At 47.8% G+C, this 19,860-nt stretch overlaps 8 protein-coding genes across 8 annotated transcripts; 4 read left to right on the top strand and 4 right to left on the bottom strand.

The window, feature by feature from the left end:
- Nucleotides 1-16: 16 nt before the first annotated feature.
- Nucleotides 17-1,337, bottom strand: BKA67DRAFT_367369 (methyltransferase). The gene is made up of 4 exons (XM_046096463.1): nt 836-1,337; nt 766-776; nt 524-710; nt 17-470 (listed from the first exon to the last, which is right to left on the bottom strand). The coding sequence occupies exons 1-4, from the start codon at nt 1,187-1,189 to the stop codon at nt 153-155; spliced, it is 870 nt and encodes a 289-aa protein (XP_045955058.1). The 5' UTR covers nt 1,190-1,337; the 3' UTR covers nt 17-152.
- Nucleotides 1,338-1,912: 575 nt separating this feature from the next.
- BKA67DRAFT_575160 (polysaccharide export protein) lies at nt 1,913-3,486 on the top strand. Its single transcript, XM_046103477.1, has 2 exons — nt 1,913-2,728; nt 2,780-3,486. Exons 1-2 carry the CDS (start codon nt 2,132-2,134, stop codon nt 3,434-3,436), a joined length of 1,254 nt encoding a protein of 417 aa, XP_045955057.1. The 5' UTR covers nt 1,913-2,131; the 3' UTR covers nt 3,437-3,486.
- BKA67DRAFT_575158 (putative peroxisomal membrane protein) lies at nt 3,487-4,725 on the bottom strand. Its single transcript, XM_046103476.1, has 2 exons — nt 4,422-4,725; nt 3,487-4,336 (listed from the first exon to the last, which is right to left on the bottom strand). The coding sequence occupies exons 1-2, from the start codon at nt 4,446-4,448 to the stop codon at nt 3,689-3,691; spliced, it is 675 nt and encodes a 224-aa protein (XP_045955056.1). The 5' UTR covers nt 4,449-4,725; the 3' UTR covers nt 3,487-3,688.
- A 925-nt stretch (nt 4,726-5,650) lies between these two features.
- Nucleotides 5,651-8,835, top strand: BKA67DRAFT_661510 (uncharacterized protein; the record flags this gene model as incomplete). The annotated part of the gene is made up of 6 exons (XM_046107826.1): nt 5,651-6,391; nt 6,438-7,066; nt 7,201-7,453; nt 7,531-8,401; nt 8,509-8,610; nt 8,720-8,835. 6 exons carry the CDS (start codon nt 5,651-5,653, stop codon nt 8,833-8,835), a joined length of 2,712 nt encoding a protein of 903 aa, XP_045955055.1.
- A 3,643-nt stretch (nt 8,836-12,478) lies between these two features.
- Nucleotides 12,479-13,403, bottom strand: BKA67DRAFT_575154 (uncharacterized protein). The gene is made up of 2 exons (XM_046103475.1): nt 12,945-13,403; nt 12,479-12,855 (listed from the first exon to the last, which is right to left on the bottom strand). Exons 1-2 carry the CDS (start codon nt 13,275-13,277, stop codon nt 12,820-12,822), a joined length of 369 nt encoding a protein of 122 aa, XP_045955054.1. The 5' UTR covers nt 13,278-13,403; the 3' UTR covers nt 12,479-12,819.
- Nucleotides 13,404-14,415: 1,012 nt separating this feature from the next.
- Nucleotides 14,416-16,055, top strand: BKA67DRAFT_575150 (cytochrome P450). The gene has a single exon (XM_046103474.1). The coding sequence runs from the start codon at nt 14,617-14,619 to the stop codon at nt 15,994-15,996; it is 1,380 nt and encodes a 459-aa protein (XP_045955053.1). The 5' UTR covers nt 14,416-14,616; the 3' UTR covers nt 15,997-16,055.
- A 31-nt stretch (nt 16,056-16,086) lies between these two features.
- BKA67DRAFT_367249 (uncharacterized protein) lies at nt 16,087-16,606 on the top strand. Its single transcript, XM_046096461.1, has one exon. It carries the CDS (start codon nt 16,232-16,234, stop codon nt 16,511-16,513), a length of 282 nt encoding a protein of 93 aa, XP_045955052.1. The 5' UTR covers nt 16,087-16,231; the 3' UTR covers nt 16,514-16,606.
- A 1-nt stretch (nt 16,607) lies between these two features.
- Nucleotides 16,608-18,292, bottom strand: BKA67DRAFT_367291 (uncharacterized protein). Its single transcript, XM_046096462.1, has 5 exons — nt 17,917-18,292; nt 17,743-17,847; nt 17,303-17,688; nt 17,188-17,252; nt 16,608-17,132 (listed from the first exon to the last, which is right to left on the bottom strand). Exons 1-5 carry the CDS (start codon nt 18,067-18,069, stop codon nt 16,768-16,770), a joined length of 1,074 nt encoding a protein of 357 aa, XP_045955051.1. The 5' UTR covers nt 18,070-18,292; the 3' UTR covers nt 16,608-16,767.
- Between the last annotated feature and the right edge of the window lie 1,568 nt (nt 18,293-19,860).

Raw genomic sequence — 19,860 nt, 5'->3', positions numbered from 1 at the left:
TCAGGCACGAGTGCAGAATTAGACTGAGCTAGTCATGGCGGCCGATATGCCCTTTGCATTTTGTGGTGCTCCCAGGCAACCATTCTTTCGAACAGGCAGAGGGTATCTTTGCTAGAGATTTATGTGGAAAGGTATTGCCTGAAATACCACAACTAGATTCTATCCGTCCATGCAAAGTATGTCACACCATGTGCAGCGATCTCGCCCTTTTCGTTCCTTTCAACGTCGTCGCCCCCCAGGGCGGCCTTGAATGTTTTGATCGCATTCTCCCGGTCTTGATCCTTGAGTACTGCAATCTGGCTCAACGTGTTGATTCGCGACCACAGGGCATCCTCGCTCAACCAGACTGTCCATCTGACTGAGTCCTCCCCGATCGGTAGCGAGAATTTGGGGAGGCGATCTAGCAGCGTGTCTCTCACCACTTGTAGGGGATTTCCTGGCGGTTGTCGCTCAAACACTTCTTTCCATTTCTTGAGTGAACCATTAGTCGTGAATGGGGTCAAGTATGTGTGAGACCACCTACAAGATGTCTAAACCTCGGGAGGCCATCGTCCAGCGATAGAACAAAGTCCTTGAGCTTTCGCTCCCACTTTGTTGAAGCCTCCCAAGTTTGAGGTTGGTTGTAGTCATCCACATTCCAGATCATGCCGAACACTGCGCCTGGTTTCAAGACGCGGTGAATCTCATGCAGTGCGTCTGGCGTAGCAAACCTGCCCAAGTATGTCAGTACAAGCGTATATGATTTGTCTCTGTTGTACAACGCACCAGTGGAATGCCTGCGTTGCATGTTAGTGAGTGTTCAACAAGCGACCAAACCAAGTCTCGCGTTACACACCTGAGCCGCAATGCAAGCGTCGCCCCACTCGTCGTCTACTGGCATCTTTGTCGCAGAGCCATCTACGACCTCAACAGCGGGCAAATCCTTCTCGCTGAGCTTTTGTCTCATTGTCTCGTGAGGCTCGATGGCCTTGATGAGAAACTGCTCTGGTCTGCTTGCCAGCTGTTCAGTGAACTTGCCAGTTCCAGAGGCAATCTCCACGATCCTGACATCCGATTGCCCTGTGGCTTTCATACTGTTCAAGAAAGCGTCCACAGCTTCGGGCGGGTAGGAGGGACGGTGAGCATCGTACGCTGATGCATCCTTGAAGCCTTCGGTGGCCGCTGATGGGAGGTCGTTTGACGATGCCATGGTGCTTGATTACCCAATGATGATATTTGTAGTCTTGATTAGGGGTTCACAACGACTGCAACACGATCTCAGGTGTCTTGCTTCTTTACCGTGGTTCAGCAAATACCATCAGTCAGGTATAATTAACCCATTACATCATATCTTGGTTGGTCAATATTCGGTCTAAGCTCACGACAGTGGATCAAGAGCGCCGGGAAGCCAGGGGATAGGCTAGTGCTACGCTAAACATGGCCTAGACGTGACAGCTTCTGATCTGCATGCGTTGGCCAGGGGGCTCGTCGTCTTGATCTGCCAAGATGATGACCGTGCTACAGTATGAAAGCCACATTGCCAATATGAAATCCGCAGCCGAGATGCGATTACCTACAATGGTGCACAAAGGGAGATTGAGGTGGGAATCTCACCATCAGGAGATGATGCTCCCATCGACAAGTGGTCACGAGCATTGCCTGTGGGTGACAGGCGCCATTGGCGATGTCTTCTCATTCTTGCCGTCCCCCAAATTTGACCAGCTTGCGCCTGCTCTAACCGTAGCCATCTGCGCCGTACAAAGTACGTACCAGGCCGCGCCAGGTCGTACGCCAGCGGTTCGACTTCCAGAGTTCAGGGTCGTCAGCACGTCCCCACCACTGCACGCACGCTGGCTTCAGGCGTTTGAGGCGCTCCACAGGCTAAGAAGCGCCATTCAGGTGCCAATACCATCTTCAAACCTTCACAGCCTCACTACGTACCACTTTTGCTGATTCATCCCCTTAACTATTCTACTCTTCTGGATATGTGTTCATGAGCAACACACCTTGCTGTCTCTGCGTTTTCGGGGGGCCAGTGCAAGGAAAGTTTGCCCGTTTTGCTCACGATGAGATAGTGCATTCATCACCATAGCTTCATTACCATTTCTTTTTCGCTTCGTCGTCGCTCCTTTTTGACATAGATTTCATCTCCATGCTCTACAGCTACCGCCGTCTCCGGCGCTTCTATTTGCGGCCGACGCTCTATATTATCGCCATTCTTTTTTGGATCGATGCGCTATACCTCATAAATAGACGGCCGGGCACCTACAGGTCTGAATTGCAACATCCATCGCATGTGCCCGGCGTGAACAACACTTCCGTTTTCATAGTTTCAGTACACCGAAATACGGAGTTGATACAAAGATCGGCGTGGAACCAAGCAGTGTTGGAGCTAGTTGACTACCTAGGCGCTGAAAATGTGCACTTTTCGGCTGTCGAGTCCGGCTCGCAAGAAGGTACAAAAGATGCCTTGATGGACCTGAAGGCGGACTTGGACCAACGCGGCGCAACCAACGACGTCAGTCTGGGAATGACTGTTTGGGAGCAGCTCGACGAAATCGACCTGCGGCCACCGCCCGACACGAGAGAACCGGGATGGGTATGGAACAAAGCCGAAGATCAGTGGGAGTTGCGCCGCATACCCTATCTCTCAAAAGTGCGCAACCAGGCCATGGAGCCATTGAAACGGCTCCAAAGAGAAGGCAGACGTTTCGACAAGGTCTTGTGGCTCAATGATGTCGTGTTTGATGTGAGTAGTGCAGGATATAGATAAAAAGGGGATGCTGACACGGACACGTAGTCTCAAGACATCCAGACCTTGTTTGATACGCGCGAAGGCAATTACGCCGCTGCCTGTTCCATGGACTACAAAGCTTCGCCTATGTATTATGACACTTTCGCTTTACGAGACGACATGGGATTGAAAACGGCTTCTCTGCACTGGCCCTGGTTCCAGTCGCCCAAATCAAGGGCTTCAGCACTTCTCAACGAGCCAATCGAAGTGGCTTCGTGTTGGAATGGAATAGTGGTTTTTGACGCTGTCCCCTTTTACTCGGAACCTGCCCTGGACTTTCGTGGTATTGATGACAGTCTGGCAGACTTTCATCTTGAGGGCTCAGAGTGTTGCCTGATCCATGCGGACAACTACCTCTCTGCAGCAAGAGGAGTATGGTTGAACCCCAATGTTCGAGTCGGCTACAATGTCAAGGCATACAACCGAATCAAGGTCGACCGGTTTCCCACTCCATTTTGGACAGTGGTGGGCGGATGGGCGAACCGTATTATGAGCTGGAGGATAGGGTTTCAAAGCTCGCTCGAGGCACACGTCGTGCGCAAGAGGATAGAACAATGGGTTTCAGAGACCCCCGCGGGAGAGCTACCTCGCTTCGAACCTGGTGAAGCATGCTTGATAAACGAAATGCAAATCATGTGGTCCAATGGCTGGAAGCATTTATAGCACAGGCACAAGAAAAGCATTAACCTAGGGTTTAGAAACGGCGTTCAAATATACCCAAGCATTCATCGTTACCGCCACCTCCTGTTTATCAAGCACGATCTTTCTATCAACCAGTGCGACTCTGAACCCAATGATGTTTACAACAAACCACAGATATATAACATGCCTTAAAAAAAAACGCCGCTGATGATGATAACTGAGCAATGGTTGATCAATGTCCCCGTAATGGTGCAGCACCAGACCTGGCCTGCCTCATTTGTTGTGCCAAACGAAATTCCTTAAACTGTCCCAATGATCGCTATCCTTGTAAATATAGTTCATACTGCTCTTCAAGCTCGGCTGAAGATCCTCAGGGTGGTTCCTGAACAGGTGCATGACCATACCCCAGCTTAGAGATGCGAAAACGGGCCAGGCGTAGTGGCTGATGGCCGCGGACTTGCTCTCCTCGGATACAAAGGGCAGGCCGGCGCCGGGCTTGACAGCCAGGCGGGCGAGCGCGAGCACCACGCGCGCGAAGACGTAGACGACGATCTGCTGGTTCACCGACGAGATCTTGCCGGAGCGCGACCGGGTGCCGAAGACGAAGTAGCCGCCCAGCAGGCCGGCGATGAACGTGTCGTACTTACCCTCCTTGCCCGGCGTGGCCCCGTACCACTTGAGCAGGTAGCACACCGTCTTGTAGATGGTGGCGAACTTGGCCAGGTTGCGCGCGTGCGTCCGCGTCGCCCGGAACACCAGGCCCGTCTTCTGCGACAACGTCCCGGAGCGGAACAGGAACACCATCACCAGCGCGTGCGGGAACCGCACCTTGGCCCCGTAGACGGCCCCATTGCGCGCGCCCTTGACGATCGCCAGGAGGTCGCGGTTCGACGGGTCGAGGATTATGCGGTTGAGCGTCTCCTGTTTAGAGTTCGTCAGTCAAAAGGCCGTGGGGTTCGGTGGCGTGGGATGCGCGGCAGGAGAGGAAAAGTCTCGATTAACACACCTTGAAGCTCTCGAGGGCGGTCGACATTGTGCCGAGGCTAATTGGCGACAGCGGGAATGGAGAAAGGGCGGCGCTGAATGGGATCGCGCGGTAGAGATTGGACTCGTCGTTACCTCATTGGGATACAACCGATAGACGAGATCACAGTTATCAGCGGGATCTTGTGAATGTTGAATGCGTGCAAGCAGCGTCGCAGGAAGTCGTAGCAAACAGAAGTGTCATGGGATTGTCACCATCTCGGCATGGGGTTTCCTCCAAGCTCGGCTCTCACAAAAGCTGGGGGAATGAACGCTAACAACGTCCAACCCCACAGGCTATGACGCACGGTGAGCCCCCTGTAGCTTGGGCGCATTTGGTAGGGGATGGGATGCGGAACGAACGTGCTTTCGGCATGTGAAAGTGCTGGCTGTCATCCCAAGGTCTTGGGTCATAACATGAGTCGTGCATCATTTTACCCAGTTATCTGTTCGAAACAAGCTTTACTGTGCGTGCGACTCCATAGAAATCGAGATGTATATATAGTGCAAAGGCGAGTATACTGCAGTAGTACAAAATCGAATATACACCATAGTCGTCCCCTTCTCGTTTGTGCACATATAATACCTGATCTGCTTACAGGCTCTCCCTTGGTCCCTACCATTCTTTGTTCTGGGGAAACATCTTTTGGCTAGACTCGGTCGATTCATACTATTCTCTCTCTCTTCGGGATGACTCAAAATACCGTATCTTCTATGACACACTCAATGAGCTCAGCTTCATCCATCACTTGATCCGACGCCTCATTCTCGGTGAAGTGAAGAGGGAGCCAATCCAATATGTTGCAGCAGTGCCTTCCAGCCCCAGGAGATAAGGAGGAATCCATGCTAGTCCAGCTTAGAATCCCTCGATTGCAGCCCACTTACCTGGTTGCTTCTGGAGGTGGTCAGCTCAGCCTCGGCGGCTGGAACCTCCTGATGTTTATGTTCCTCTTGCAATCTTATATGTCTCTTTGGGCGTTATTCATAGTCACTTGAACAGCTAGGCTGCACCGCTCCAAGCTGTCGCATGCCTCTCTACGGGCGCAATTCCCGTGCCTTGTTTCGCTGGTTATCTCTGTTCTTTATAAGCTCTCGAATGTCTTTTCGCTTAGTGACGACTTTAAATCTTATGTTGTTATCTCTTGCTGGAATTGTAATACAACGATGATTTTCTGACGCGCAATTTCATTGTTACGGTATTTTCTGTTCAAAATGAAGCGAAGCACTTCGTTGTTGTTTCTTGCGGTCTCGGTCAAATTGACAAGCGCTCAGGACGCGACAGCAACAACACCAACTGCATGTAGCAGTACACCATCACCTTCTAGACTATCCGATATCTTTTGGCAACTTCGCGATCTCGAAGAAAACCCGCCGACGCTAGGCAAGAACGTGTATATAGGCCACCAGAACCAAACATTTTGTTGTCTTCGTGCGGTGGGCGAAGCTCTTGCGATTGTGAATGGTACCTTAGTCAAGACCAACGACTTCATCCAAGCGGCACCGGACGACTTAATTCAGAAGGCCATACACTCAAACCAATTTCCGTGTGACGCAATTTACAATGGGAACCCCAGTGGTGCTCCCCTCGTGGAGGTACCGTATGCTTGGTGGGCAGATAATTGCCCAGGTTGGCAGCTTAATGATCGCAACAATTTAGAATCATGGCTACAGCCGCTAAGCGGGTTCTTGATTCCTGCCATTCCCCTGATCTTCAGTATACCTCGACGCAGGAAACTCGAGGTCTACCGACAATTCTTTATCGCCGATCTATCTGGTGTGAAAAGTTATTTGGCGGCACCACTCGGGGCTTTAGGCGCTGCAATCATCGTCATCTTGGACACAGTAATATGGCTGTCAACATGTTTTGCTTTTGCAGCGCCAATGATACTGAGTGGGCTATACGAAGCCGTGTTGGATAACAGAATGCTCGAATTTCTTAAAGAGAAGATGCAGGTCAGTATTCTGATTGCTATTGCGTATCCGTATTGACTCTGTACAGAACAAACGACTCACACTTGATATGAGAGCACGTTGCCTAATGGTCATCTTGATCGGTAATCTGGATTTGGCCTTGGATGACGGAAACACCCAAAGTAATCAGTTACGGCACTCAGAAGCTGCACATGAAGTCATCGAGGGCCAGCCTGGAGATTTACTGCCGAGGCAAGCCGCTGTTGCGGAAACTGGAATAAAGGAAGGAGATGATGCGCCCCCGGGACAACAGTCACACCTGCCTCCCGAGATTGATATCGAAGAACCCTCTCAAACAGACGATATCGAATTATCTTCTCTCACAGAGCGAGGGAACGAGCGTCCTAGGAGAGTTTCGACGTCAAGATCGCTGGCACCTTCCCCGCTAACAGGGCTAAGAAATGCCAGTCCTACTTCAGAGAGTACAATGTTGAATCAAGAGCAATCCCAACATCCTCCTAATATACCCAGTCCAAGGCAGAGTCAGGTGTCTTTTCGTTCCAGGTTTACTCGCAAGCCCACTGTTCAGCAAGCAGCTAGTCCATGGCGCCATATGGAAAACCTTCTATACGAAATTCGTCTCTATGATGATGAGGATCGCGTTCGTGGTGAATTTCCTCGTCAATGGTCCAAACATATCTGCAACAATTCGTCGTGGTGAGTGTGGTTTAATGAAACGCTTGTTCTACGGACATTACTCCGTGCAACCAATGTTCTCTAGCGACCCTAATGACATAAATACTTCATCCCGAGTACGATAGGAAGACGCGTGCTAATTAAAAATGTGGTAGTGAAAATCTGGCTCATGTCGAGAAGCCTCGGAAGCGCGATACCGAGTTCGAAAGCTTTGTTGCAAAAACACGAACGCGTTTGCGCACAATGCTTCATTGCCAATACTCATTCGGAACTATCGTTGGCGCGCCTGTGATATTCTTTTTGGGCGGCTTTATATTCGCCCTTTTGAGCAGCCTTGAGCAGTTTGGAGATCAAGATATTGCCGAAGCTCTAGCGTTTGGGCAGTGGTACATGATTATTCCTCATATTGTAAGTTCTTCATCCTCCTACAAAATCCTGTTTTTTCAACACCAGGCATCCTGTTCGTACTGATGTTGTTGCTATAGTCTATTATATCCGGATTGTTGCTCGCAGGCAACAATCCTAATATTCTGGAAGGCGTCTTCGCGACAGAACGTGGTGAAGAAGTAGATGTCATACGATTCTTTGGCCTTCGTTTCGGACTCGCATTTCCTAGCTGCTACAAGACAGCCTGGCAATGGAGACGAGGTCATGTGAAGAAAGGGTGGATTGAAAAGATCATATCAACCTATGGCACTCGCAAAGACCACGAGTATATGGGCCAGACCGAGGAAGACAAAGACATGATGGACCTCCGCGAGAGAACGACCCTAGTGGCGTTTGATTGGGTCTTTATTCTGGCCCTCATGTCATTGCTGATCTACGTGCCATACATTCTAGCCTTCATGACGTCCTACTTCACGCCGCCCATCGGTTTGGCCTGCCGCTCGCTTACGTCTAGTGTTTATGCTTGTAGCCAAGCCGGCCAGATCTTGCTTTGGTTCTGGACCAACGTCGGAGAAGCATCGGCAGAAGGGTATACAGACCACCTGAAGGTGCTAGATTATGAGACGAGAAACACATGGCTCCACAGAAGTGGCTTTTTTAAAGCCTCATCCATCAGTTGGCTCACTAATTCCAATCCACATTGGAACCCCAGAATGCCTTGGCTCATCCTAAAGTCAAAGCGAGTGTGGACGGCCAGAATGCTATGGTGCGTCATTTACCACTTCTTTGCCGTGATCTTCGGCATAGGCGCTGTCTTCTCAGTCCTTGGTGGGACCACCATGCAACTTATGGGCGTTTACTCGGCAAATATATGCTCTGTTCAAGCAAGATACTGGCTCTCACCTCACGAAAGTCGCCCGGGCGTTGTGGCCTCGAAAAACACTGCAGCGGCAATCGAGGCAGCGCGGAGTAAGTTTACCATTATACCATGGCAGTTTTTATAACAAATTTCCTGCACATCACTAGGTCGTTCGGATTCGACTGGTCTTGAAGTTCCTTACTAACGTCACGCTTAGGGTATTGGGAGCCATGCGCCATTACTGCAATAATGTTTCTGGCTTTTGTCAGTTTCATAGGGTGGTGGTACCAGCGGAGGATGCGGGATCTTTTTGCCGAATGTGAGTGGTCAAGAGTCCATCAGACGGACAGATGTGCCGAGCATTGAGCCTGCCCCTGACTGTTCACTGCCGATCTTGTTCATCAATGCTAATATCGATATGTTTGCAGTGGTACGTAATATTGACGCGCAAAAATATGACAGAGACGATACGCGCATGGCAAGACCATTGAGGGACAGACGACCACATGAGCTCGGGGCTGTTACCGTTGACAGTGAAATTTAGCGCTTTCAAGGGTATTCGGTTTAGATTAGAGATCAATCTATCTGCTTGCTATGTCCTTGTCGTTCTACCAACACAGTTGTGGAAAATCGATTCTCGTTATACCCAATTGTTGGCTGTCTAGAATCTTTGATGAAGCAGTCCAAAAACGTCGCTTCTAATCAGGTATTACCAGTCGAAGAGAGGGTGGTGGTCAAGGTGGAAATTGTTTTCAAATCGTTGATCACCGAAAGCCGTTAACCATATATCTAATGTCGAGCATGCTGGTATGGGCGTAGTCGATTGTGCGCGGTCAGATAGCATATACAATCTTCAAATCAGTAGACAGAGACTAATAAGAGCGTTCTTGGCATAGTGGAGGTCAAAATAATTGGGTTGAATATTAGAGCTTTCGATGGTTCATGATAACTCATGATAACTCATGTTAACTCATGTTAACTCATGTTAACTTTCTGCACTGTTTGGCAAGCTGAGAGGAAGTTTGGAGAGACGGAGAAAAAATGCCGTTCGACCACATACAATCGAACAATATACACTTAGACGACGAATACAACATATGAAAGGTAGGAGTCATCTCGTCAAGTTCTAGTCATGGTCAAGTAAAGGACGAATAAATCAGTCAAGAATCAGTCAAGGGCAAAACTTGACATAAGCGGGAGCTGAACGCTATAGCCTACCAACCCAACTGAGTTTATAGAACATTTTAAGCACTTTTGCAGGCCTATAGCAACAGCCAATAAGATCAATGTCCCGCATAAAATATCTCGCATTATGTTTCAAATAGTTGCATTGGAAAAACTCACCAACTCGTTTACCGCAAGGCGATACGTAGCTGGAGCTCCTGGACCGTCGAATTGCTACATGTATAGGATGCCGATGGTAACTTGCCGTACTACGTTTTCATTCACCAAAAGGCTATCATAAGTTCTTTATAACTTTCGTACGTCTCATAAATTTCACAGATGATCTCGGGGATATAGCACCTAATATAGTAGGAAAAGTTGGTAGCTCAACTTGTGAATATAATTTGGACTTGGCGTTTAACTATATGTTAAGAAATATGTTAATTATTAGTGAATATGTCTATGGACTTAGAAAACCCAAAACCCAGTACGCTCTGCTCTAGATCAAATAAGAAGTGAACACTTGTCCATAGGAGGGGCCTGACTTACCGCCTCTTGGCGAGCGTAACGCGTAAGAGCCTCGTCCTATGATATGGTGAGTCGACGGTGACGGGGCTCGGTGGCCTCAAAGCATAGCGTTCATATGCGCCTTGACCTCGATGGCCAGCCCTGATTCGTATATCTCCATTTTTCCTTCTCCCTTTGCCGTATGTATTCCAGCAAGTTATCCTCGATAAAGTTGCGTGTAAGGATATAGATAACTTTGCTTAGCCGGCCCAGTTTCCTCGTGTTATGGGGTCTTAGCTCTTATAAATTTGCCCTTATCTTCTCAATTTAGTTCCTGGGTATTATAATCAATACCTGCCGCGTAGCTTCAGCATAGTCAGACTTCGTTTAACACACCATAATAAAACATTCACCTCTTCTATAATCCGACTATATTTACAGATTCTCTCTGAAGTAATCACCCAAACTATCGTTGTGGCTCTTAGACCATTTAATTATACTGCCACCTGAATCAGCGACTAGTACGCTTAATAGCCCATAACATGCATGATTATCCTCCACCCCCATTCTTAAGCAAAGCTCGACTGATAACCTCAACGTATCTAGGTACGCACCGCAATTGACAATCTCATATTAGCATAGCCACGTCGCAGCTCATCGACTGGAAATCCTCATTTGTTCATTTGTGCAACCCCAGAGCAGCCTCGTGCTCGCAAAGCTCCAGGCAATTCTGTGTTCGATGTTGTTCATATTGAACGATCATTTTCATAACCCCAGTACAATGCCGACTATATGAAACTCTCGGGTCAACTTGTTTGCTGTCTTCGAGAAGCTGAAGTGATGAGCAAGCTCAACTTTTAAAATATGAGGTTTCACAACATAACTGCTTGATTGCCTAACCATATATTTCATAATTTCTTAAGCCACGAAAGCTGCCCCGTCGTCGGTCTTGCGACTCAAATCATGTCCTAATACCGCGCGAGATAACGAAACGTTTACATTTTACTGGGTGCACTTCGCTTGTATCTGCAATTATCATCAATATACGACTAAACCAGCAAGACTTAATACACCTTGAAATGTCAGAGAATATACCATATGAGTATCAAAGCTTAGACAGAGCATGTGGAGAGATACGACTTCTTACCTTGCTTCCTGGTCAATTTTGGGATGGCATCTCCATACGAATTTCTCACGGGCTGCTTGAAAGTGAACCCGCTCTCAAATCCGAAGCCTTATCATATACTTAAGGGCCCATTTGCGAACATTCGGAAGACATAAAATGTCATGTAAATAGGAATCAATGGTAGCTTTGATCGGCAGCAAAACCGTACCGGACTCCTAAGTAATGTGCCTTCAGCTTCCGTATCATTTACAGAACTGGTGTTCAATTAGCAGCGGTACGATAAACATACATTCACACGATACCATTGATGTTAGAGATATTGGAGTTTGCTTGCCTGGCTTATCTAAAGACAAGGCGCTTGTGAATAATGCCTCTGGCACTATTATACTGCAGAGCGCTATGGAAAAGTATGTTTTCATTGTTTTAATGCTGTGACGCACGCCCGCCTTGGGAAATGAGAACATTGACTTCCATAACAAAACGATAGTTGCGGTAAACTCACTGTTATATTTCACGCCTGTGCCGGGCGGAACTGGCATGAAGAGCATGGAGGCGCTTGCTGCCTACAAGGTCAACAAGAGAGAGGTCAATACGCCTCGCTGGACGAAATCAGTAAGTCAACGACCACAGAAATAGATATTTGAACATATGACTCTCCTTCCGGAGATTATATATAAGCCTATCTAAGCATTCGGTCAATCGACAACATGTCTATTCCGATCGCTCAGGCTTTCTTAGGAGCTCTGCCTGAAGGATGACATGTGATGTTATCTGCTGGAGGCTCTGCCTGGATACATCTTGCTCGGGACTTGGGCGTGACGATCAAATGACAACCAAGACGACCCACAGCTCAGTGTCGAGGCTCTCAAGGCGCTTTTGATTCCGAAAGCCCGCATCATCACCTCCAACCACATCATATCAAATGTAATTGGGACGATTCAATCCATCCTTGAAGTTTCCAATGCCGTCCACTCCATTCCAAACGGCATGCTAATGAATGCCAAAGCTCTGGGAGTATACTTTATTGCCTTGGTTGAATGGCGACACAATTTGTTAGCCGCAAGAATCAGTTTACTGTAGGATCGTTTGCTGCGAATTTCTAGCGCCTCATCCGACGCAAGATGTGCTGAGGCCTGAGAGCAGTGACAGTCTCATTTGTGCTAAGTCTTGTGCACTACAATCTATGGCAAGGGTTGAGTCGTTCGGCCAGAAGTTAGACAATGACATGGCGCAGGCAACTTCAGTATCGTCGTTTGCGGTTCTGTTCATATCAATCAAAGGTACCCCGAACTTCTATGGGACAAGAAAGGCCGACTGTTATAACCTTGAACTCCTTTGCAATTCCGTTGCAATAGTGATCATCACTGTGTTTGCTTTACATCGCTCTGTATAAGGTATTTCACAAAATTTATTCGGTTGCGTCTACTCTCTGCCAAATCCCAAACATCACTTCAATTAAAAATACTATCATTATTGCGGTTTGGAAGCATTTCAGCTGATTTCGGCGGTATGTAGCTAACCCAGTTCTTGAACCGCGCCCACCATATATACCGGCCGGCGTGCCTCAATGCCGAATGAAGACCTGGAAGTCCGTCAAGACTCTCGGTGTTCCATTTACTTTAGTACTGGGGCATATCTTCTCGATCAGTCGTGTACTTAGCAAATTCGCCCAACCTCAAGCGAGTTTGGAAATACGGTTTAAGATCGTCAAGTTCAGAATCGAGTTTAGACCTAATTGAGAGACTTCAAATCCGCAAGATATTTGGACTTACCATGAGTTAGCATAGATCCTCACGCAAATAAAGAAAGGTAGATCCAGTTGAGACGAATGAATAAAGCGCGGTGGTCGAACTGACTTTGAAGATATCCAGCATAATCGTAGCCCTCGCCCCAACCAGAGACTTATTACCCATTTTCTTTTGCCAATGATCAAAGTCCGGCTCATGCCCTTCAACAACGAAGCCCGTGCAGAAGCGCCGCAGGATACGTGAGTTTTTCTCGAAAGAGCAGAATATCAATTTTTCACGAACATTCTCTCCAAGGTAGCAGATGCTCTCACATCCGGATCCTATGGAGTCAACGAACGCCGCCTGGTTGGGGCACAGAGCCGCAAAGGAGGCTTCGGGAAGGCTTTTGGGGTATAAATTAATGTGCCGACCACATAACGGCGCAGAGGCTACGAAGAACATGCTCTAACGAAGAGCCCAGTCTCGTAGCTTATCAGAGAGTGAGTCATAAAAGATGGGCAATTCTTCCAGTTTTGTCTGCATTTATCTCGGTGAAAACAACGATCCTTGGATGAAAAATGAGAGTGTTAGGAGCATGGTATTTAGTGTTGCTAGCGGTTCTGTCGCCATGTAGGATGTGCCTAGGCGCACAGATTAGCACAGGCGCCATGAGCATGCATGGTTACCAGCGAAAGATGGATGTATTTACCTCAGCCAGTCAATCAAGATCAGCCATACTCGCTTGCTGACGGAATGGCTTTATTATTATTACTTCTTGCGAATAGTAAATTCTCAGATCAGGCCAGTTTCTACCAGTCAGATAGTAGGCAATCCAGGATCGGAATATCAGCCTCCTCAAATTGCCCAGTAACGTAACCCCTGGAGAACCAGCTGGGAAGAGTGTCGTCGTGAAGCAGGTCATAGAGTAAAGTGCACCAAAGACTCAATACGGAACATGCTCAAATGTGCCAATTCCATCGGCAAATTCCTATGTATCGCCTCAGTGGTTGCTATCCTTGTGGAGAGCTCTGTAAGATCGATCAATTGAGGGATGTACATACTAGACTAACCTAGGATCTTGAACGCGGATAGACTAAGCTAGGTTAGTCTAATTCTAGATATGCGCTCCAACTACTTCGTTTGCTCTTATCTTACTGTGTCATCAGACGTGCCATTTATGCCTGATATGGAGCGAGGACTACGTACGATGTGCAGCGCTTGGTTAGGAATATTGCCAATGCTGCATCTCCCGCCACAATGTATCAATTGGACAATAGTTCCATGCAGCATTGTAACCACATTCAATACGTGACGCGTTCCTAGTGCTGACCCGAGGGCCATGGGTGACCTCCAGGAGCAGCATCCTTTGCGGCCATATTTACCTCAGCTTATTAACCTTTGAAGAGAGAATATGCAATGTTGTACTGACTCATGACACCTGGCTTGTAGGTACGATAAAAAGATGTACGGCGCTGTAATATTGATATTGTCGTTGTGGGCACTGCTTTGTTCTTGCTTTTTACGGCGACTATATGGACCAAGTCCAATTGAAGGCTTACCTTATAAACCATTCCACTTCTGGTTACCTATCGGGTCGCTCGGTAGTCTCGCTGTTCATTTTGTCAAAACCGGCAGAGTCTTTGACTGGCTTTCGCTTGAATGTCTTCATCTCAAGACGCCCATCGCCCAGCTCTTTATCCCATCATTCTCCCTCACAACGCCTGTCGTTCTCATAGCAGATCTGCATGAGATCAAGGACATTGTCACACGAAGAAATCATGAGTTCGACAGAGCGAGTCTCATGCACGACATATTTGGTCTATTGGCGCCCAATGCAACTATTGGAATGAAAACTGGTTCAGCCTTCAAGCAACAACGACGACTATGGAATTGCATTCTTGCACCTACGTTTATTGATACTGTAGTTGCCTCAAGTCTTTATGGTTCTACTCAAAGATTAATTCAAATATGGCAAACAAGGGCAAAGCGCGCTCCCGGGCTGGCCTTTGAGGTTGACCTAGACCTCCGACAAACCACGCTCGAAGGCATGTGGGAGATGATAACAGGGACGGGACTTGGACTACTTGCTGCTGTAGAAGACCATGCGCTGGAAGCAAGGATTTTGATCGTTCGTAAGCTTTCCAAGGTCGAGTTCAAGGGACGAGTTCGGTATCCACCTATATATACTGCTCTCAGCACTATGCTGACGTGTGTTGATTGGATTATCACCGGGTTCAGTTTGAGGTTTTACACCTGGGTCTTCAAAAGTTTGCCCATTCTCCCACCGGCTGAGAAGATTGTTGATCGTGCGCTTCAGCAGGTTTTAGATGGCATTCGAGGACGGCAGGACAATGGGGTCGTCTCTGTGAACCGGTCTGCGCTATATGAGGTTATTCTGAGAGACTCTGCGCTGCATGGTAAAAGTGGCATGGCTGGCTCAGATGCGGCACTCAAGAGCGAGATGGTGGAGCTCCTGATTACGGGTCATGAGACATCAGCATCGTCAGTCGGATGGGCCTTGAAGTACCTGTCCGACCACCCGCATACTCAGAATCGGCTGCGTCGAAGCCTCTTCGCGGCTTTTCCCGATGCAAGAGGTTGTGGTAATACACCGTCGAGCGCCGACATCATCGCGGCGGACTTGCCTTACCTGGATGCAGTCATTGCCGAGACTCTTCAGGTCGCTTGCATCGGGCCGGTATCTTTCAGACAAGCACAGCAGGAATGCGATGTCCTTGGGCACAGGATCCCTATGGGGACGACTGTAATCTTGCTCACAGCTGGTCCTTCTTATGAGGTTGTCGCAACGGAGCGTCCTTATGTACCACTAGATGTGCGCTCTAAAACAAGTCAGGAAACAGCACAACGAAGCGGCATACCTCAATGGAACAATTCTCATTCAGTCAGTGTGTTCGAACCCGAAAGATGGTTGGACGTAAACGGCAATTTCAGCCCAGATGCAGGTCCCTCCCTACCCTTCTCAGCGGGTCCTCGGGGTTGCTTTGGCAAGAGAATAGCGCTGCTCGAGCTGCGCTTCATGATATCGCTGATCATATGGAACTTCGAGTTGCCTCGTTTGGCAGCTGAGTTGAGTCAGTATACAGCCCGAGACTCGCTGACAAGGAAATCGACTTGTTGTTATATAGCTCCTCGACCACTCAGTGGAAACGAGAAAGAATGAGTTAAACACATTGGAGAGACCACTTCGTAATTCAAGAGAATAGGTTATTGTCATCGTCGTGAAATTAGTTGCGCCATTTGCACGTGGATCTACAACAGCGACTTGGCTAACCTTGTGACGTCATGAATTTGCGACGCACAGCAATAGATTTATGGGCAAGCACATAAGGATCCCTATGTAACCACTATCCTTTTTGGACTGTTTATTTCAGAACATTTTCGGGACCAACATCATCATGCCACTTCTCCATGACAAGATTCTCCAACATCTTGAATCTAGGGGATATCCTAAAACAATCTGTCCTAGCGAAGTAGCCAGGAGTCTGAGCGATGACGAGTTATCTTCACTAGGTTGCGATAACTGGCGAGCAGCAATGGATCCTATCAGGAGGGAAGCATGGTCCATGAGGGAACAAGGGGCCCTCGATATAACACAAAAGGGCGAAGCAATCATGGTCGACAAGCTTGAGGTGATACGTGGTCCTATCCGGTTGCGGAAGAAGCCTCCCCTTGCTTAGTCAAGGTGAAGAACTTTGAATTTTTACGTTTGTAAGTGATGCTTCACAACTTCATTTAATCCTGTTGAGCACAGTTCAATACCTTCAAGAGGAGCGCTTCGTTTTCGATCACTGACTTTCAAGAACTCACTACAACCGCTTAGCCACAACTGCCGATACGTTGCCACTGCTCGCACAATGTTTGCAAATTCATGTTTTACTTGTATATGTTATATAGGGGTTGAGTTCTCTCATTGAATTCTGTGGATGTACACTTATACCATATCGTCGCTTTTGCTATGGCTACTAGGAAGTTGACGATCACATTCCAATGGCCCTAGCTTCTCCGTTGAGCAAGAATATTCGTCACCCATACGTGACAACGTAGAAATACTGGCAAGGCTATGCAGTGTGATCTGAGGCCCGTGAGACGGCACCTTGCTTTTCGCACTCTGCTCCTTATGGCTGTTGGAGAAGCCGGCAGCTGGACGGCCCGATACATCACCCCGAGAACCTGCGCTGGTGTGTCCAAGTTTGGACAGGACTTTGCGAAACAACGGTTTCAAGGTTGGAAGACTTCCAGCTGTTATAGCAAGGCCTTGCTCTATCTGCGACCAGATCGCAATGTCCGTGGTGGACCCTACGAAAAGTCTTGGTTAGTTTGTATGCAAGTTTTTGGGCCCGTTGCTACTCACATAGGAAGTCAGGATTGCGAAAATTTTCTACGTATCCAAGCCGCACGATAACCGCACAACTCGCCCTATATCTTTGTTGGTTTCTGGCCATCGCAATTTCAACGATAGAACTTACACAGCAGCCATGCATAGGATAGGAATCAAGGCGAATTTTGTTCTTCGGTCCACTTGTAGGTCTTTAACGAGCCATATAGGTAGTATGGTAAATGCAAAGTCTGTGATGATTGCGAATACACTATAAGTGTACGTGATAATGATGATTGCGTCAACAGAGATACACGATCCTGCTCCGGGTATGCGGGTCCAGAAGAACGAGACCGGCCAGCATTGGAACAATGCAATGAAGAAGAACGCGGTACTGATGAATATTGAAACTCCGAGGGCGAGGTAGATCGTTATACGTTGGGGCTTAAGTGGTGTGAGTCTGAGAAGAAAGCAGGCAATGCTACTCTTCGAAAAGATCATCGTGGTGCAATACGATAGATAGCAATACCACCAGAACTATTTCTCTAGGTTAGCACCACGCCCAGCTCATTTGATCAAGGGCTAACATGCCATCATAGCAGCAGACATATCAGCCAGGCTGAGGCTTAAGGAGTGTCGACCAGTGCCGTGCGTGACACCCGCAAGGCATGTCGATGTGTGTAATGTGAAAGAAATCTACCGCAGTCAGTCCACTGATTATTTATCGTCATCGTTCGCTCTCCAACGTCTAAAGAGAAGACTGACCATGGCAAGAAGCATAAACCAGTCATCGATTCCGAGGGCTTTGATGACTCTGAATCGAACATAAAACCGTAGCACCACGGAGGTCAGAGCTATTGCAAAAATAGTTGATGCAACAGCCTGCACCTCAGCTCCTCTATTGTCGGTATCGCTCATTTTGCCAGATGTAATGGAGTCTGCTCAATTTGCCTGTAACGATATTGGTAAACAGAAAAAGGCAGGATGATGAAATGTAGTATGTTTTTGTTTGAGCAAAGCTGCTTTCCAACATGCTAAACTCGTCATATGAGTATTCGAACGCCTTCGACAGATCTGAGACAACATCAGTCTAATCATTTGTCATAGTCAGTGCACCGTCAGGAGGGCATGGCGTGTCGGCACCAGGGCGTTTATATGGGGTTGAAGGGTACCATGATGCCGGCTTGCACGTGGTTACCATGCTACCAGCTAGCTGGTTGTGTCTCAAGCTATTGCTTCCCATCGTTCCAGAGATTTGGGATTTTCTCTCAAATATCCTCAGCGGAATTGCGCTTTCACTCGTAGCTGTAAGTGGGATCAACTGCCCGATTCTCCACAATTGATGCACCCTGTTGATCTACAACTTAGTATATCTCAGGCCTCTCCAGGATTATGAGCCTATTGAAGTCTTTGTAGCCAAATTTTCCTAAGTCTGGTTCTCGTGCGGTTAGTTCTTGTTATGGATCAGCCTTCAGCTGGGAAACCTGCGCGTTTTGGCGCTTGCGTCCAAAAGGTTTTACCGCTGTACATGCAATTTTTCAATGATTCGTATAGCCATGGTGTGTTTTGATCGCAGTGCTGGCAAGTACAGAATAATCTATGAAGCATCCAAGGATAAAATGGTAAAGTCTAGGCAAAATATAAATTTGTCACAACACAAAATTTGTGCATGATGGACGAGATGGGCAGAGGAATCAGTAAAATTGGTAAATGGGTAAATGAATAAATTTGGACTCACCACATCCTAACGTTGAAGACTGAACGGCTGTCACGTCACGTATTGCTGTCGATCTTTCTAAGGTCAGCCGTGAAGCCAGGAACCCCTGCCCGCCATGGGTGGAATAAAGCGGGTCTCGCCGACTAACCTCAGTGGCAGCTGAGTGGAAAGCCGAAATTAAAACTAATATGGCGCTGTACGGTACTATTCGTACTATTCGATTCTAAATTCCTAGCGGAATTGGCCTCCTCGGCAAATCCATCATTTGCGCATTCGACCAGCAGTATCGGGTTGGTAATTAAGATCTGATAAGATGAGCAGCCATTTCAAAAATTGGCACACGCCAGCGAGTTTGATCTGGAAGACCCGGATTCTTCGGATCTTTTTCATTGCTTATAGGCTAGCAGTGCCGCCTCTCACGACATATGTACCGTTCGTCTCGGCCTGTATCGAGATGAATGACGGATTATCATCGGGTACTCCTTTCCCATACACAATCTGACCGGTTCCTATGGTAAAATTCAACTGGTTTCCTAATTTCGAGAGGATTATAGCATTTATCAGAAACCCATTCTCTCAAAAAGCATCAATGACGAAACCGCCTCGCCCCACAAGCCCACGAAACGACCAGATTTTGACGACGGCGGCAAAGCTGGGATAATATTGATCAGCCCATTATGACTCTGCAGCAGCGACTCTGCTATGCCTGGGCATCCACCGAAGTTTCCATCAGTCTGGAACTCAGCTGGCGGATCGCTATCAAGCAAACTGTTGTAGGTCAGGTTGCAAGAGCAGGGTTGTGAGGTCTAGCTCTATACTGGCTCCATTGTACAGTCGAGCATGAAGCGCCATAATCCATGCCCGAGGCCACCAAATGTTGCCAGACCCTTTACTATCAGAATTGTTAGAAGTGACCAGAGATGCAGAAGCTCAATGGCCTTCGAAACTCTTCGTTGCACTGATGCGGCCGAGGCATTCCATAACGTAGTGTT

The sequence above is a fragment of the Truncatella angustata genome (assembly GCF_020726525.1).
Source record: "Truncatella angustata strain MPI-SDFR-AT-0073 chromosome Unknown BKA67scaffold_7, whole genome shotgun sequence".
Taxonomy (NCBI): Eukaryota; Fungi; Ascomycota; class Sordariomycetes; order Amphisphaeriales; family Sporocadaceae; genus Truncatella; species Truncatella angustata.
Note: the sequence above shows the minus strand (reverse complement) of the source record. Positions and strands in the feature narration are given on the sequence as shown.

Bases quoted from the DNA above. Each gene is read 5' to 3' on its own strand.
- BKA67DRAFT_575154 (XM_046103475.1), bottom strand. From the start codon at position 13,277: ATGTTCTTCGTAGCCTCTGCGCCGTTATGTGGTCGGCACATTAATTTA. The intron at 12,856-12,944 runs GTCAGTTCGACC...ACTCATGGTAAG, and splicing joins TTATGCTGGATATCTTCAAA to TCCAAATATCTTGCGGATTT.
- BKA67DRAFT_575150 (XM_046103474.1), top strand. From the start codon at position 14,617: ATGCACGACATATTTGGTCTATTGGCGCCCAATGCAACTATTGGAATG.
- BKA67DRAFT_367291 (XM_046096462.1), bottom strand. From the start codon at position 18,069: ATGAGCGATACCGACAATAGAGGAGCTGAGGTGCAGGCTGTTGCATCA. The intron at 17,848-17,916 runs GTCAGTCTTCTC...TGACTGCGGTAG, and splicing joins GGTTTATGCTTCTTGCCATG to ATTTCTTTCACATTACACAC. The intron at 17,689-17,742 runs GCATGTTAGCCC...CTAGAGAAATAG, and splicing joins ATATGTCTGCTGCTATGATG to TTCTGGTGGTATTGCTATCT.
- BKA67DRAFT_367369 (XM_046096463.1), bottom strand. From the start codon at position 1,189: ATGGCATCGTCAAACGACCTCCCATCAGCGGCCACCGAAGGCTTCAAG. The intron at 471-523 runs GTAGGTGGTCTC...GGTTCACTCAAG, and splicing joins TCCCGAGGTTTAGACATCTT to AAATGGAAAGAAGTGTTTGA.
- BKA67DRAFT_575158 (XM_046103476.1), bottom strand. From the start codon at position 4,448: ATGTCGACCGCCCTCGAGAGCTTCAAG. The intron at 4,337-4,421 runs GTGTGTTAATCG...AACTCTAAACAG, and splicing joins CCGCCCTCGAGAGCTTCAAG to GAGACGCTCAACCGCATAAT.
- BKA67DRAFT_575160 (XM_046103477.1), top strand. From the start codon at position 2,132: ATGCTCTACAGCTACCGCCGTCTCCGGCGCTTCTATTTGCGGCCGACG. The intron at 2,729-2,779 runs GTGAGTAGTGCA...ACGGACACGTAG, and splicing joins TCAATGATGTCGTGTTTGAT to TCTCAAGACATCCAGACCTT.
- BKA67DRAFT_367249 (XM_046096461.1), top strand. From the start codon at position 16,232: ATGCCACTTCTCCATGACAAGATTCTCCAACATCTTGAATCTAGGGGA.